At 35.1% G+C, this 17,235-nt stretch overlaps 1 protein-coding gene across 6 annotated transcripts in view; it reads left to right on the top strand.

Moving 5' to 3' along the window:
- The window catches only part of LOC129948401 (partitioning defective 3 homolog), a 95,749-nt gene that overhangs the window by 71,959 nt on the left and 6,555 nt on the right, over nucleotides 1-17,235 (top strand). For 3 of the 6 annotated variants that reach the window (XM_056059395.1, XM_056059398.1, XM_056059399.1), the window contains exons 2-7: nucleotides 9,558-9,924; nucleotides 14,022-15,440; nucleotides 15,505-15,699; nucleotides 15,757-16,259; nucleotides 16,319-16,552; nucleotides 16,624-17,195. In XM_056059395.1, coding sequence (XP_055915370.1) covers nucleotides 9,748-9,924; nucleotides 14,022-15,440; nucleotides 15,505-15,699; nucleotides 15,757-16,259; nucleotides 16,319-16,552; nucleotides 16,624-17,195 — 3,100 coding nt within the window. In that variant the 5' untranslated portion in view covers nucleotides 9,558-9,747. Of the gene's footprint in view, nucleotides 1-9,498; nucleotides 9,925-14,021; nucleotides 15,441-15,504; nucleotides 15,700-15,756; nucleotides 16,260-16,318; nucleotides 16,553-16,623; nucleotides 17,196-17,235 lie in introns of all 6 variants that reach the window. The other 3 variants (XM_056059400.1, XM_056059397.1, XM_056059396.1) reach the window with 2 other exon arrangements.

Below are 17,235 nucleotides of genomic sequence, written 5' to 3'. Positions count from 1 at the left end.
TATCAGAAGAACTATTAACCGGTCTTAAATTGTTAACCTTACACAAAACAAAACAAGTAGTAAACGTTCTTCCAACTTATTTTTGTTAACTTATGGTTACACTGAACAAAATTTAAACCGATTTCCCATAGAAAATTTATATTTAAACAATGTTAAAGAAAGTCTCAATAACAAATGTATGTTGCTGTCTATAAATTGAACACTTATTTCAAGTCACATACTCTCTATATTTCTGAAGTTATGGACCGTTTAAGTCTTTTTAAAATATTTTTCAACATTATAAAACGAGTTTCTTTTACGTTTTTCATTAATATTAAATTTTGTTTTTAATGGTTGAAAAAACTTAAAATTTTAACGACAATATTGTTAATCTGAACCCGTTCTGAAGAAGTTTATTCTTTTTTATTGTTGTTGAACTTTTTACACTGAATTTCTTGTTTTTTTTTTTCAATACTTCCATTTTTTCTTAACACAATTTTTGTCTTTCTTTGAATTTACACAAATCTATGTTATTAGTAATATTTCCGCAACTCAATTTTACTCAATATGTAGATAATTTAATCTTATGACATGATAGTTCAATTTTGTTGCCTTCGCCATATTATCAGTATGGTCAACGTTAGGGGTCTTAGGTCAACCTTAGCTAAGCATAAAATTTGTTCGTCACTTTTTTAGCTGATTTGATTTTGTGTTCTTTTAGAAGGTTTATTGGATATCAAAAAGGGTAATTTAATTTTCAGATCTCTTAAATAACGTCATCGGATATCTTCAAACGTCTTCTGACAATGGCTGACAAATGACGTTTATGATGGCAATATTTTCACAATTCGTGAATTAACACGATTGTTAAACAAATGGGGCAATATTTTTATTAATAGATCTGTTTTGAATTTTTTAAGATATGACAATCGTGTATACTAAAATGTGCCTGGTTTACTTGCCAATTAAATAGAGTCCACTAGTTTATATTGCAAATTGCATACATCATGTGAACTATATATGTACATATGCATATATCAACGTTCTACCATAAATTGAAGCATAACATTACATTAACTTTAACTAAAAACATAAAGAACGATGTCATTTGAATATAAGCTCCCCTGTTGTAAGTGTGAACTATCAATGCATAGTTTTACATTTAAATAGCTAATTGATACAAGTTTTGACAGCTTAGAATTTTCCATGACTACTTTTAATAATAAAAAAAATTATCATTAAAAAGTTGCTTACATTTTTGTTATGAATGCTAAATTTGATTATTTCTGCAACATCCAATACATTGTTTCCCTGACGATAGTACTATTAGTTTTTCATATTTGTTTTCATACTCACATCCCTATTCTTCGGGTGTGGAACTCCAACGAAAAAATATGATACGCTCATTGAATTCCGACCTAAACAGTATTGTTCAGTGGGGATTAATGGGAATTTAATGCTTTAAAAATGCTTAATGGCATCAATGAGACTGAACACCTTGATATTCTCAGTATGTGTGTCACCAACCACCTCTTGTGGAACGATCACATACGCGATGTCGCCAAAAATGCCGCAAGGTGTTTGGGTTTCCTTAGGTGATCGAACAAATATTTCACCCCTTCTGATCTGGCTGCCATCTACAAGTATTATATACGTCCAAAGCTTGAGTATAACTCCCATCTCTGGGCTGATGCTCCTGCAACTTACTTAAACTTCTTGGATAGTATTGAACGTAAAGCATTTGAATTGATAGACGATAATATGATCATAAGTTCATTTACTTCGCTTGAACATCGTTGTAAGGTTTCTTGTCTGATAATTTCTTACCGTTATTTTAACGATTTATACTCATCCCCTTAAACAGTTCAACCGTAATACTCGCACTTCTAGGAATGCTCATCAGCATACCCTCGAGCCCAACTTCGGCCGTACTGTCAAATAGAGATATTCGTTCCTTAGCGGTACTACGCGAATGTGGAATGCCTTACCACACTCTGCTTTTCCTAGTCATTGCAAAATTCAGTAATTCAAAATCAATGGGCACTCACCGACATCTCTGACAAACCTTCTCTCATTTAACTAGTGCTCACACTGTGTCTGCATAATAAGGGTAGTTGAGTTTGTGCTTATTATAAAAAAAAATATGACCTATCAATTGATGATTGACACTGGCCATATGGGTTTCCAAAATACATACATATAAGTTCATTTAAACAATTCTTTGTTTTGACTGAGAATTTTCATTTTTCAGTAAATATGTTGTCATAATGTCTATGGTAATATGTATGTATGGTGTATGTATCCTTTGTCAGCTGTCAAATTTATTTTCACTTCTTTCAATCATTCAGGTTATACATTTTTTTTATTTTTATAAAATCAAAGACACTTGCGTAAATATGTATCTTCTTTTTTTTTTGTTGACATTTACTTTCATTTTCATTTAAAATCGAACCACTTGTAAAAACATAAATCTAGGTTAAACAACTTAGTTATATTCTCAAAGCCTACTTTTCAATGTTGATTACCTTGTAACAATATTGTATTTTGAACTTTATTTCGACTTGTTCTAATTTAATGTTAATAATGTATGTACGCAGGTATGTACATATGTGAATCAGATAGCAATTAATTTTCTGTAATTACTATTTTTTATTATGAACTAAATTTAAACAAATCTTGCGGAGAGTGTTTACTTTTTGATTTATTTAATTTGTTATAATTGAATGTAAAAAAGAAACTTAAAAAAGAAAAATATTAACAGAAAACCGCTGATTGTTGTTAATTTAAGCTCAATCAACTTACTCGACCTGTTGTAATGTGGCCAATGGTCAAATGAAGCACAAAAGTCTTGACTAATAATGCAATGAAAACGGTCTGTGCCACTTGTTGGATCAACTGGCTTTTGCTTTTTCTTCCATAGCTATATAATTTCTTCACATTATAGTGATGATGGATTGGCAATTGCCAGTAAAGTTGAAGTTGAATACTTATATATATGTTCATATGTAAACAATTTACCACTGCAGTACCAGTGTATGACGAGGAAGCAATATATTTTCTGCAATTATATCGGTAGTTTTGTTATTAATTTAAAATCCTGCTGCAAATATAGCAGCAGCAAAAAAATGGTTCACCTTTCAGTTTTAATTTCAAATCAAGTTGGAAACATGAAGTAAAATAATAAATTCAAATACAGGAACTTATGTAAATGAAACTTGTAAAACTCTATGGAAATGGGGGAAATATCAAAATATAAAATGTTGACATTTAATTTACATAATTAAAAACATAACGTGTAAGTTGTCAGAGCTATAACAAACTGATTTCAGTCATGAAATCTTGCAAACCCTGCTTATACAAGCTGATGCATAAGTTTTACATCTTTTGATGCGACCAATTTTGAAATGTCTTTATTTTATCTCGCGTTTTCTAAAAACACTTAATAATGCTAAATATAGTTGTTAGATACAGCCGAACCCAAAATTTAGATTTTTAACAAATTTAAATCCCGAAACTATATAGACATGCTGGTAAGATCATTTGAATGTTGCATTTCACCTTCTTACATATAACCCTACTCAAATATTATATAGAGTTTTCTAATAAGAAGTTGTGTTTTTACAATAAAAAAAGGATACCTTCATATTTAAGATTTAAATCAATGGGTTAAATAACCATGAAATTCGTAATAGGACTTAATCTCTTTTAAAATGCTTCTTTTTAAATGTTTGATTCCGGATGATATGAATAATACGGATGTATTTACTGGAAGTAAAAGATAACAGTATATACTTTAACTTTAAATTTTTAAGTATTTAAGTTTTAACTTTTAAAAATCGTATTGTAAGTAATTTGCTGTTTCTAAATTTAATGTGTTGATACCACCTGTTTCCAAAATAAAAATAATGTCTGATATTTCCATTCTTTTCATTTGTCCCAATCTTCGAGTTCGAGAGCACTTACCATTAGTTCTTCATCATCATTACATATGTTTCCATTTTCTCTGCTTTCTGGCAATTCAAAATCATCTCTCAATTATAACTCTTTGGAATGCAATTGTAAAATTTGTGGTGGTTAATTTTTGAATTTTTATAAGGTGTCATTAACTAACGTTTATTTTTATACCTTTGTCTCTCAGCAGAAAAATATTTGTGGAATTTCTCACTATAGGTTTCAGAAAACTTGAACCCTCCATCAGCACACGTAAAATATTTCATTGCATTTCATGTTGCTTGGATATTTATGGACGCTGGCTTTTTCGATTGATGTATTCTTCCAAATATAATCGCTGTATTTCATGCTCCCATATGCACGATGGCATTATTATTAGTGCGTTGGACTGACTTATGCGGCTGGAGCTCCGCAGGTTACTTACTTTGCTTCAGAACTCAAGATTCTTTTTAGGGAACTAAAACTGAGCTTGGAAGAAAACTATTTCATCTTGGCCCAGTATTTGAACGCAAAACATGAAGATTGGGGAAATCAACATACGAGTAGTAATCCCAGAGGTGACCATCTTTTTAATTTGATGAATCTTCACAACGTTGAATTTGGCGTCGACCTGCTGGCTACGGAAAAGCCATTGTATCCAAGAAGTGGCTCCTTTCTGGATCTTTTGCTGCACGACACCAGACTGACAGTTATAGACAAAGTGGGTAACCACCCTCGAAAGTTTGAGTTTGAGGAATACGTTGCAACGCACTCTTACAATTACAGTAAGATGCGTTGGTCTCGTTTCACCAATGCTTTAGCGAAAAAACTTCGTTCGAGTGACATAGCCCCACCAAACAACAGAAAGCAGATAAATACAGAAATTGACTTTCGAGCAAGTGTACAAGATAAATGTTAGCATTCGCCCCAACCACGACCTAGAAAACAGAGCCCTACTTAATCACTTTTACCTTCGAAATGATATGACACAATGGCGATCTGAGAACCGCGGTTTCATGCGGTTCAATGGTGATTCCTTGGCAAATGCCATAATCGCCGAGCAAGCGGGATCAATTCCTTTGAAGGTTAACTTCAGCTCATCTTCAATTCAATACAAAATAAAAAGTCAGCGGGTGTTGATGGTATCCAACGTTGTACTAAGACATTTACCGATGGAAGCAATTGACATTTACACCACACTCTTCAATAATGCACTGAATAATGCATTATTGGACAACTCCAACCCGTCAAATCTTCGGTGAATAAGTCTCTTTCCGAGTACCAGCAAAGTCTTCGAAAAGATCATCAATAGGGCTCTGACTAAGTGGGCTGCGGACAAAATAATAATTCCGGACAAACAGTTCGGGTTCAAGGCGGGTCATGACACATTTCATGCTGCGTCTAAACTAGTTTCTGATATCCAATGGAATAAATCAAAACAACAATGCACAGGTGCTGTTCTGGTTGATTTGGAAAAGGCCTTTGACACCGTATTGTCAAAAGTGGCAATGTAACTTCTACCACAACATTCTCAATTAAAAATGGTCTTCAACAGGGAGCGGTGAATTCGCCGATTCTCTTAAAAATTTACACCAGCGATCTGATAGGAGGTCTTACAAAGGCAATTGCGTACGCCGACGATCTAATTGCGTACAGACGGCCCGAAAGGTTGAGGTTATTAGAATTTTCTTGTAGCGTGATTTCGACAAGATTCAGTGATATTGCGACAACTGGAAACTGAAAATAAATGTCCAGAAGTCGGAGACAAATCTGTTCCGGACTCCGTTGGCTAGGGCCACGGGGAATACGTGCAAGAATTGGCGCAAGATGGCCATCGTTGATCTTCACGGGCAGCCATTAGCGAGCAAAAGTGTAGTGAAGTACCTCGGTATCTGGTTATATCAGTATTTATATTTCGACAGACATATAAATGCTGCTCTGATCAAGGCCAGAGGAGCCTTCGCTCTGACGAAACGGCTGTTTTTAAGCAGTCGGCTTGGCTACAGAATGAAGGTAATTTGCTACATGGCCCTCATACGGCCGATGATCGTTTATGGTTGTCCTGTGTGGTTCGGGGTTGCCCCTTCCCAGATGGAGAAGTTTCGGGTGTTCGAGCGGCAGTGTTTACGACGCTGTCCCTGATTATATCAAACAGCCGAATTTTCTTACGTGCATTACTATTGCAACGAGGTCCTATACAACGGGGCTCGAATCAGCAGCATTGACAATTTCGTGATAAAACTCGGTCGAGGTCATATTGCAAGAGCTATGTCTTCGACCAACATTTAATTTTTGGGGCGTTCTATCCGAACGACGAGTATTTTGAAAGCGCACGCCCGAGCGGGTTCATTTTACCAGAGGCATTCCTCTTTTTAGACAGATGCGGTCTCATACAGAATAGATTGGCAGTTCCGCTAATCTACCACGTCAGATGAAGAACCGTGGATAGGCGACTCCTGTACAATCGGGATGTCATGGCACAAGGTGGAGCAGAGCTCCTTCGGTTCAGTAGGACTGTGTCCGAACGGGACCGAACTGATAGGGTAAAGCAGGAGAACCAGTTTTGGTGACTTCAATCGGCACTTGATATTGGGTAGTCGGGATAGGGTCTTAAGCCTTGGCGGGCTTACATACTTGTTTTATAGTTTTAGGGTTTAGTTTCAAGTAGAATAGACATGGTGGCACAAAAAAAAACATTAAAAAAAAAAAAAACATTTAAAAAAATATGAACAACACAAAATGTTAGATAGTTAGATTTGCTGCTGTGGTTGTTCTAGTTTTAAGTAGTTTATAGGTAGAATTGATAGTTTAAGTTTGCTTTAAGTTTTATATTAAGGACCTTATTTTAAGTAGTTTTTAAGTAAAAAAAAAAAGATATCGATATTAGTTTATTTTTTCAAATTTTCTAATAAATACAAAAATAAATAAAATGAATTGCGGTAAAATAGATCTTAGGGCCGAAAGGCATTAGAATTAAGTATTATTGTTTAACTTAGAGTGTCCGTATGGGACCATTAAGTTAGTTGTAGGTTATGGTTATTTAGGTTAGTTTTATGAATTTTTGTCCAGCTCTAAGATAGGTTTAAGATTGAATTAATAAAAATGACTTTACAAAAAGAAAAAAAGTGCGTTGGACTGTCATGCCAGAGGTCTTGGTTTCGATCCCTGCCTATGCTTTCTGAAGTCTTTATACTGCCTCTTGCGAGGAATTGACATATTTTCCAAGAGTAACTCTTGTTATGAGAAAGCGCCTTCTCAAATCAGCCGTTCGGATTCGGCATATAAACAGTAGGTCCCCTCCATTCCTGACAACATTACTCGCACACAGGAATGGTTAAGAGTTGTAAGTCACTAGGCCCTAGTTCTCAACGGACTGTTTCGCCACCCAATTTATTTATTTTATATGCTCGATGGGAAACTGTAAGAAATTCTTGTTTCGCTCTCAGCTGTTCTTCATATTTGTATGGACATTTTATCCAATGCCTTGTTGCTTGTTGTGTTGTCCATTTTGCTAATTTAACCAAAGTCTAAAGTGATCTTAAAGCAATAAAATTAACAACTTTGATTAATAATTTTAAATTATTTTGCATCATTTCCTCGCACTTGTGTAAAGAGATCTTTTGTATCACCAAAAAACTGCACACAAGTGTGTAAAGTTTCAAAACTTTTATTTTTTTTAAAACATATTTTGTATGGACATTTTTATGTACATATTTACTCAACGAAACCACGTTTTTCTTTTTTAAAACGATAAAGTTGTTCGAAATTAGACTACGAACCCGATCTTCGATACTTATAGACTTTTTCGAAATAATACGTACAAATCTGATTGCTTCGACTTGAGAATGTAAACTGTTATTCTTCGCTTTTATGACATGATTACTTAATTATGAAAACGATTGAAGAAGTATGTGCTATGAAATGTTTAATTTGATATTTTGTAAAATGAAGTAACTCCTTCAGAAAAAAATTACCTACTTCTTTTTATGCATACAAACTAAAGTAGATACTAAAACATTTCATACAAATTAGCAAGTGATATGACCTAACAGTATATACTTAATACATAACATTTAGTGTATTTTTATGCATATCGAAACAAGAAAATACTGTGAAGTTCTCTAGTAGGCATCTATCAGACTTCTTAAAGAGTGTAGTTGTTGTCTCTCAGCTGGCGATGCTCATTATTCAAGAAACCATTACGAGTCTTAATTTACTTGTAGCCCAATAATCTAATAAAGGTTTTTTAATTCTTTCCTTATAAAATAAATTATACTAAAACTTTATAAGATGAAAAAAAATATATAGAGGCATGCAAAAAACCAATAAACCTAGAAATAATTTTTTTCTTAAAACAACATCAACAGCAACGAAGAACAAGAGTAGGCACTTCCCATGGTTAAGAGATAACCTGTTCCTTTGATACCACACCTGTGGTACGAGTATGTAGAATTGTAGAATGTAGAAATAGTAGATTTTACACAATCATAACGTCATTATTACGGTTACAAATTGGGTTAGATTCTTATGGTATTTTTGTTTGTATGTGCGAAAAATCCGAATCAAAGAAAAAAGGTCAAATCAATTGATTTCAGAGTCAAAGACATGTTTTAACGCCAAAAAGATGCAAATTTAAAACATCGCTAACACATCTACCAGCTGTTCTACTTTAATAATATCTTGGTGAAAATAAAATGCATTTCACCTGAAATTATCCGTGGTTAAATAAAAGACACAACAAATTTTGGAAGTTTTAAGAATTTGAGAGAGATGTTACGGAATGATAATGTTTATTTTTTGTCAAAATGATTCACTTGAATTTATATCAAAACATTGAAAAAAAGTTGAAATTGGTTGAAATCTTGAAGTATTTTATTATGTATGGAAATGGACTAAAAAAATAAGAGGTCAAATTATTTCTTAGTTTTCATGTTGCTTGAATCGACAACCATTTCTTATCAGTTCTTTTCGTGTTTGTAAAAAAAGTTTTCAATGTAATTTTACTAAAAAAATAACTAAACTTAGCAAACAATATTTTACACATCATAAAATAAGTTTTTGATTCCGACCTTTCTAGTCATTTTTATTAAATCTTAGCAGAGCATTTTCTTACGTTAACAACAACGTTTTGCACAGAATGAACAAATTTTAGAGTCATTAACCTCATCAGTTTTTACTAATTTTGCGAAATACTATTCGTAGATTCTTATTCTTTATAAAAAAAATTAATTTTTCAAAACATTTTTCCAATTGTTGAAAACAATATTATTCATGAGATACAATTTGAAGTCGATATATCTACTGGTTTTTGAGATATAGACGACAATAAATGGTATCCCAAACGTCAGTCGACACGCACACACAAACATCTTTCCAAAAATCTTTGATTAAGATTTGAGGGACCTTGAAACGTCGAGAAATGTCACAATTTTCAATACAATAACTTCCTAAATGGGAAGTTAATAATACCTTATATCCGGCTGTGTAAAACCTCAATTTAATAAGTCATACCTTAAACATGATAAATCAGCTTATTTTCTTTTCTCCGAAATTCTTCAACAATGTTATAACATTTTTTTTAATGTACAGCATTAAAAAAATCCCAAACACTAAAAAACATCTATAATAACTAACAATCCATCCAATAGATACAAATTACCAAAATAAAAATGATGAAAACTAATTAAATAAATAATAATTTGACCTACTGCTCAATTGTCAACAGTGTTAAAAATAGTGATTTACCAAAGATTATGTTAAGTTTTTCAAATTAAATAAATTTAAAAAAAATTATAAATCTTAATTCATACAAACATTCAAGTGGATTAGTTTCTCGATATGTTTGATATTCCACCAAAATGTCCGGCATTGGCAAATAAATTAACTGGGATGTTCGGTTGGCGACACACATATAAAGTGTCCCAAAAACATGAGGGCATAACACATAAATATTTACAAAAGTCATATTCATTGACATTACCAAGGAGGCCAGCTTCACCGTTTTCATGTGAAAAGGTATGTTAACATATAAAATGAAACTTTTGTCTTCAGGTACAAAAAAAAATAATAGTAATACATACTTTTTAATGTACATTTAAGCAACAGTCAAAATAATATTTACTGAAAGTTAAAACTTATAACACAACGCTTATAACATTGTCAAGAATTTCAGAAGTCTCTGGTTAATTTTGAACTCCGTCATTTAATCCAACGGTACATAAAACTAAAAATAGACCTTTTATTTAATTCACCGGCCGGTGTGGCAGCGGTGGCGCTCAGCGCTCCAGGCGTTAAATAAAAACATTAACACATTGACAACTGGATGGAAGTTTAATACTGGTTAAGATTTTAAAACAAAATCTGCATTCACAAATGTAGTTTGATTACCATTAACATAAAGTTAAACGCTTCTTAAAAAAAAATATAAACTGTCTTACTCGACTATAAGAATTCTTCTTCTTCATTCATACGCAGCAGCTAGCACGCACACTTCTACTTTACCACTTTTCGCATAGCGTAACTGTTTCTTTAATTTTGTATCTCATCGTCATCAAACTAGTCCCATATTGAATTCCATTCGATAACTATAGTTATTATTCAATAATTGGTGATCAAAAGCGTGAGCGAATAGTTGTTGGAGCTTCTGCTCAATCATAGCGTTCGGCACTCGTCGGCATAATCGTCGTGAATAAAAATTCACAGCGCGATAAATCGGTGCGATGCGTTTTTTTTTTCTTTTGGCGTTGTGAGGCTAATAACCTTCGGCTATATTCACATGGAGTATCGACGATAGATAGTACCATCTTTCGTCGCCATTCATTGTGTTCGAAAAAAGTATTCAAATACTAAAAAAAAGCATTTCCTGTTGTGCAACGTTAGATGACAAACAGGTTGCTTTATTTTGTTTTTACCTTGCTTCTTTGAAAGTCTGTGTTGTTGAAACGCTCTTTTGGTGCGCTCGACCGGAATAAAAAATAGGGGTAAACAAATAAAACTACTAGTGAAAAAAGATGACAATGTTTCATACCATACCAAAGATAAGTCACCAACTTTTTGTAATGGCCTATATTTTTATATGCGCACTTGAAAATGTTGGTCATCGTCGCCTCCCAACGTAATCGGCATTAATTCGGGCTTTGACACTTTTTCTAAGGCTACGAACACACTTAGTAAAGAACTTTGAAATAAGGTTTTTAAAATGCATATAAAATGATAACCCAGACGAAAGTAAGTCTGGTTTTTGTCACCGCAATAGATTTTTAAAGTAAATAATAATAAATTGAATGTTTTTTTCCTTAAATTTAAATAGTAATAATAAACGGTGATTTTTTAAGAGCTTGAGAACTTTTTAAAAAAAAAAAACGCATAAAATTTGCAAAATCTCATCGATTCTTTATTTGAAACGTTAGATTGGTCCATGACATTTACTTTTTGAAGATAATTTCATTTAAATGTTGACCGCGGCTGCGTCTTAGGTGGTCCATTCGGAAAGTCCACTTTTGGGTAACTTTTTCGAGCATTTCGGCTGGAATAGCCCGAATTTCTTCGGAAATGTTGTCTTCCAAAGCTGGAATAGTTGCTGGCTTATTTGTGTAGACTTAAGACTTGACGTAGCCCCACAAAAAATAATCTAAAGGTGTCAAATCGCATGATCTTGGTGGCCAACTTACCGGTCCATTTCTTGAGATGAATTGTTCTCCGAAGTTTTCCCTCAAAATGGCCATAGAATCGCGAGCTGTGTGGCATGTAGCGCCATCTTGTTGAAACCACATGTCAACCAAGTTCAGTTCTTTCATTTTTGGCAACAAAAAGTTTGTTAGCATTGAACGATAGCGATCGCCATTCACCGTAACGTTGCGTCCAACAGCATCTTTGAAAAAATACGGTCCAATGATTCCACCAGCGTACAAACCACACCAAACAGTGCATTTTTCGGGATGCATGGGCAGTTCTTGAACGGTTCCAAATGCGGCAATTTTGCTTATTTACGTAGCCATTCAACCAGAAATGAGCCTCATCGCTGAACAAAATTTGTCGATAAAAAAGCGGATTTTCTGCCAACTTTTCTAGGGCCCATTCACTGAAAATTCGACGTTGTGGCAGATGGTTCGGCTTCAGTTCTTGCACGAGCTGTATTTTATACGGTTTTACACCAAGACCTTTGCGTAAAATCTTCCATGTGGTCGAATAACACAAACCCGAACGGCGACGAATCGACATTTCACGGTCTTCAGCAACACTCTCAGAAACAGACGCAATATTCTCTTCTGTACGCACTGTACGCATTCGTGTGGTTGGTTTAATGTCCAAAAAAGTAAACTGAGTGCGAAACTTGATCACAATCGCATTAATTGTTTGCTCACTTGGTCGATTATGTAGACCATAAATCGGACGTAAAGCGCGAAACACATTTCGAACCGAACACTGATTTTGGTAATAAAATTCAATGATTTGCAAGCGTTGCTCGTTAGTTAGTCTATTCATGATGAAATGTCAAAGCATACTGAGCATCTTTCTCTTTGACACCATGTCTGAAATCCCGCGTGATCTATCAAATACTAATGCATGAAAATCCTAACCTCAAAAAAATCACCCTTTATAATTAACTTGTTTTTTTTTTTTAATTATTCCTAACTGTCAAAGGAAAACATTGATTTTAAAAATGAAATTTGATTTGCAGATCCCGATTTTCCCTTTTTTTTAAATACATACCAATATTTTAAAGCTGTCAATCTAGCAGGGTTCTTATTTACAGCATTAACATGCACAATGTCCACAAGAATAATTCATCTTTTTAATTTGTACCCTCCAGTTGCCTTAATTGAGTAATTATTCAATTAAAACTAACACTGATACTCGAAAATAGGGCATAAATGGCAGTTTTAGTTTTTTTGATGATTAAAAACCTAATTTCAAAAACCTTATTGAGCTGATAATCCCAAGATTCGGTTTTATTTTAAAAAATATATAATTTAGTTAAGTAATAACTGATTGTCACACTATTTTAGTCAAATCATATTTTCATTGACTTTTTTCGATAAGAACTGTTAAAATAATGGTTGCCTTGCTAAATCTATAGAACTTACTGTTAGAAGATATATATAAAACTCTATGAGCTATTAAATATGGAAAAACTCAACTGAAATAGATGTTTATTCCAATTAATTGTAAAAGTAAAATTGTTGTTGTTTAAAAACCTTTTTTTTATAGAAAAATTTAAAAAGTGTTTTTAACTTGTGTTAACTCTTGTCATATTTACATATTTATTACATTGTTTTTATCAATTTTATTTAAGATACAAAATAATATTTCCCCGTAGAAAAAAACATTGAAACAAATGTGTACTTATGGCAACTCTGGCCGTTGTTGAATCCATCAGAGTAATGATGTTATTTAGCCTTGCATTCAATTGTTATATTGTTATGTTCTCATTTTTTGTTGGGTAGATTTACCTTCAGTTTTCGGTATAGAGTAGGCAGATAAATAAAATTTAACAGGTGTCATTATTTTTGAGCTTTTTACAATAGAATTTTGAGTTTAAAAATCATCTATACAAATACAACGGAAATTACATAATATTCTTTAAACTTGAAATATTTTCAATAATTCGAAAATACTCACAGCAATTAAGTGAATTAAGGTACGCATCAAAATTGCACCTTAAGCCAGCAAGCGTTTAACCAGTTAAAAATTGCTATTGAAATTCGGAACCTTATTGGAACAGTCTTGAATATTGCAAGCTGAAAATCAACTTCAACCAATATAATATCTTTCCATCTACGGAAAGATTAATGAACATTCTCCATTTCAACAGAAAAAATACGTCGCGTGTCTCGAAATTTAATAAAAATTCATTCTTCTCACAACCAACGCAAGTCAAAACTTAATCCATAGGTGGTTGAATTCACTTCCTTTAAAACACCCCATGGAAATTAAGTAGAAAACAAAATAAACAAAACAAAACGAAACAGTGAATAATTAATTGAAAATGTATAATAATAATAACTAATGCACATCACGTGCATTGAAAAATATTTATTAGAAAATCTCTACCTTTCTTAACTCTATTCAACTTATACCATATTCGTTTCTTTTGTATATTTTCTATTTAGGAACCAGACTCTTGGGTAGCTGTCCATCATTTACAAACACAATCGGGAATTCTTGACCCCGATGACTGTTTACGGGATGTGGCCGATGACCGGGAACAAATTTTGGCCAGTTTCGAAGACTCAGGCCCCGATCCTGGAGTTCCGCAGGGTGGAGGTGACGGAGCCAGCGGAAGTTCGTCCGTCGGCACTGGTAGCCCCGACATATTCCGCGATCCAACTAACACAGACGCTACAACGGGAAGTCATGCAAATGCATCAGTACCTCACATTGAGGTAACCAGTACAACAGCATGCCCGATGAACGGATTGGGCTTGCAAGTGCGTCGAAGTAGTGATCCGAATCTATTGGCATCACTTAAGAATCAGACAGAAGCAACTAAGCGTTGGTCGGCGGCTGCTCCGGCTTGTCGAGACGATTCACCCGAAAGAATAATGGACAAAGTTGTGTATTTATCACCGCAGTGGGAGGAGGACGATGATGTGATACATCATGCTGCGCAGCCACAACAGAATTTTGCTCGATCAGGCAGATTATCGATGCAGTTTTTGGGAGATGGCAATGGATATAAATGGATGGAGGCGGCCGAAAAGCTTCAAACGCAATCTTATTCAACGAAATCGCTTCCCAGAGAAACAGGTAAACGAAAAGAGCCCCTAGGACAGGCCTACGAATCCATCAGGGAGAAAGACGGCGAAATGCTCCTGATAATCAATGAATACGGAGGTCCTCTTGGTCTTACTGCAATGCCGGATAGTGAGAACGGTGGTCTTGTAGTGCAGCATGTGGAACTAGGGAGTAGAGCCGAGCGAGGTCGACTCAGAAGAGGTGATCGAATATTGGAAATAAATGGAACGAAACTTGTGGGTCTTAGCGAGGGTAAAGTTCAAGATCACCTGCGAAGATCTCTAGAGTCGTCTGAGTTACGAGTACGAGTAATTCGTGGTGATAAACTTGGAAAACCAAGTAGGCGGGACTCCAAAGTGGCCGAAATGATCGAAGCAGAAGAAAAAGCTTCTTCGGCAGGTACCAAAGTTGCGACAGTTTCGCCGACGAGGAAATCCCACACAGCGCCTGTTGGGACTTCCTTTCAAACTGCAAACACGCGAAAGCTGGGTCGAAAGATCGAAATTATTCTCAAAAAAGGACCTCATGGATTGGGTTTCAGTGTTACTACCCGTGATAATCCTGCTGGTGGGCACTGTCCAATTTACATCAAGAATGTTTTACCACGGGGAGCTGCCATCGAAGATGGAAGGCTCAAGCCTGGCGATAGATTACTCGAAGTCGACGGATTACCAATGACCGGAAAGACTCAAACTGATGTCGTATCTATTCTTCGATCGACACAACCAGGTGCTTCCGTAAGGATTATAGTCTCAAGACAACAAGAGTTGGTGGAAGTTGATGAACGAGAAATTGTAAGTTAGAACTTTTTAATTTTAATTTTTAAGCTTATGTAAAAATATTGATTGTAATTTTTAGAACTTTTCTGAGGAAAATGAACTGGCAACTGGCACACCACCAAAACCCCCAGCTCCAGTATTGCCATCAGGGCATGATGTGAAAAAGTCCAGTAGTTCGAGATCTTTGTTTGAACAACATCAGTTGCAGCAACAAGCGAATCTGAATGAGTCTCAGCACTTTATTGATGGTGGAAGTGAATCAGCAGCTTCAAGTGTAAGATAGATATGAAAATTTATCTTTGTTTTATTTGTTTTCTAATAAATTATACAGGAAAGCTTACAGGCTGGAATTGCATGGAGAAGCCGAGAAGTTCTAACATTTCACATTCCTGTGCATGATACCGAGAAAGCCGGCCTCGGGGTGAGTGTCAAAGGAAAAACTACCTCTTCGAATTCTTCAAGCGGCAGCAATGGATCAATGAAACATGACGGTGACTTGGGTATATTCGTTAAGAATGTCATTCATGGCGGAGCAGCATCGCGTGATGGTAGACTTCGGATGAATGATCAGTTATTGAGTGTGAATGGGGTGTCCTTGTTGGGTCAGAGTAATGCCGAAGCAATGGAAACCTTGCGTCGTGCCATGGTTAATACACCCGGCAAGCATCCAGGTGTGATAACACTCTCGGTAGCAAGAAAAATTACAAGGTCTCACAGCTCAGGGGATATACTTGAAAGCAGTAGCACCAATGATAGTTCAAATACAAGTGAAAATTCCGGAGCCACTGTGATCTACCTAAGTCCAGATAAAAAGGATAACCGAGACATGAATAGGTAAGGTGACAAAGAGAACCATTTATCAAATTAAATTAATTTAAAATTCATTAAAATAGATGGAGCAATCCCGTATTAGATCGTTTAACCGGAGGAGTTTGCTCATCGAACTCAAATCAAAATCGCCGTCTACCGCCCCCACTCTCGAATACAGTCCCACATGGACTTCGCAATGAGAGCTATTATATGGCAACGAATGATACCTGGTCACCTTCGATACAATCGCCGCAAATGCATGGAACTCATGTAAATAATTCAGTTTTAATAGAGGACGACCCAGAACCAATGTCACCGTAAGTAGAAATGGTTTTTTTTTTACTACTATCATAAAATCTAATCACTGTTTATAATTTGTTCCATTAAGTATGCTACCTAATCGACCAAATGACTCAGTCAGCACACTTCAAAGTACCATATCGAATGGTGTCAATTTTGATGCCACTTACTCGTCACAATTAAGCCTTGAAACCAATAATTCTGGTGCAGAACACTTTAGCCGCGATGCTGTTGGTAGACGTTCGATATCAGAGAAACATCATGCAGCATTGGATGCTCGTGAAACTGGAACCTATCAGCGTAACAAAAAACTACGCGAAGATCGTGAAAGAGAACGTCGTCTGCAATTAACTAAATCAGCAGTATTTGGTGGATCGGCTGAATCTATATCTACACGCATAGCCAATGCCAATCATCAAATGGCAAATGGTAAAAAACCTCAACCAAACGATTTGCGATCCGAGGCCATGGATCAGTTGGGTGAGCTGGGGCCCTCTTTGGGTCTTAAGAAATCCTCAAGTCTTGAGTCGCTGCAAACTATGGTGCAGGAAATTCAAATGTCTGATGAGCCGAGAGGGCCCAGTGCCTTACGTGCGCCACGAGGTCGTGGCAGAGAGGATAGTTTGAGAGCCGCGGTTGTTGGAGAACACGATACAAACAGTAAGTATTCTTTTGTCCATTCATTCATTCATTGCTAAAT

Source organism: Eupeodes corollae, chromosome 2 (genome assembly GCF_945859685.1).
Source record: "Eupeodes corollae chromosome 2, idEupCoro1.1, whole genome shotgun sequence".
NCBI lineage: Eukaryota > Metazoa > Arthropoda > Insecta > Diptera > Syrphidae > Eupeodes > Eupeodes corollae.
The sequence above is the reverse complement of the archived record's forward strand: the minus strand, read 5'-3'. Positions and strand labels throughout refer to the sequence as shown.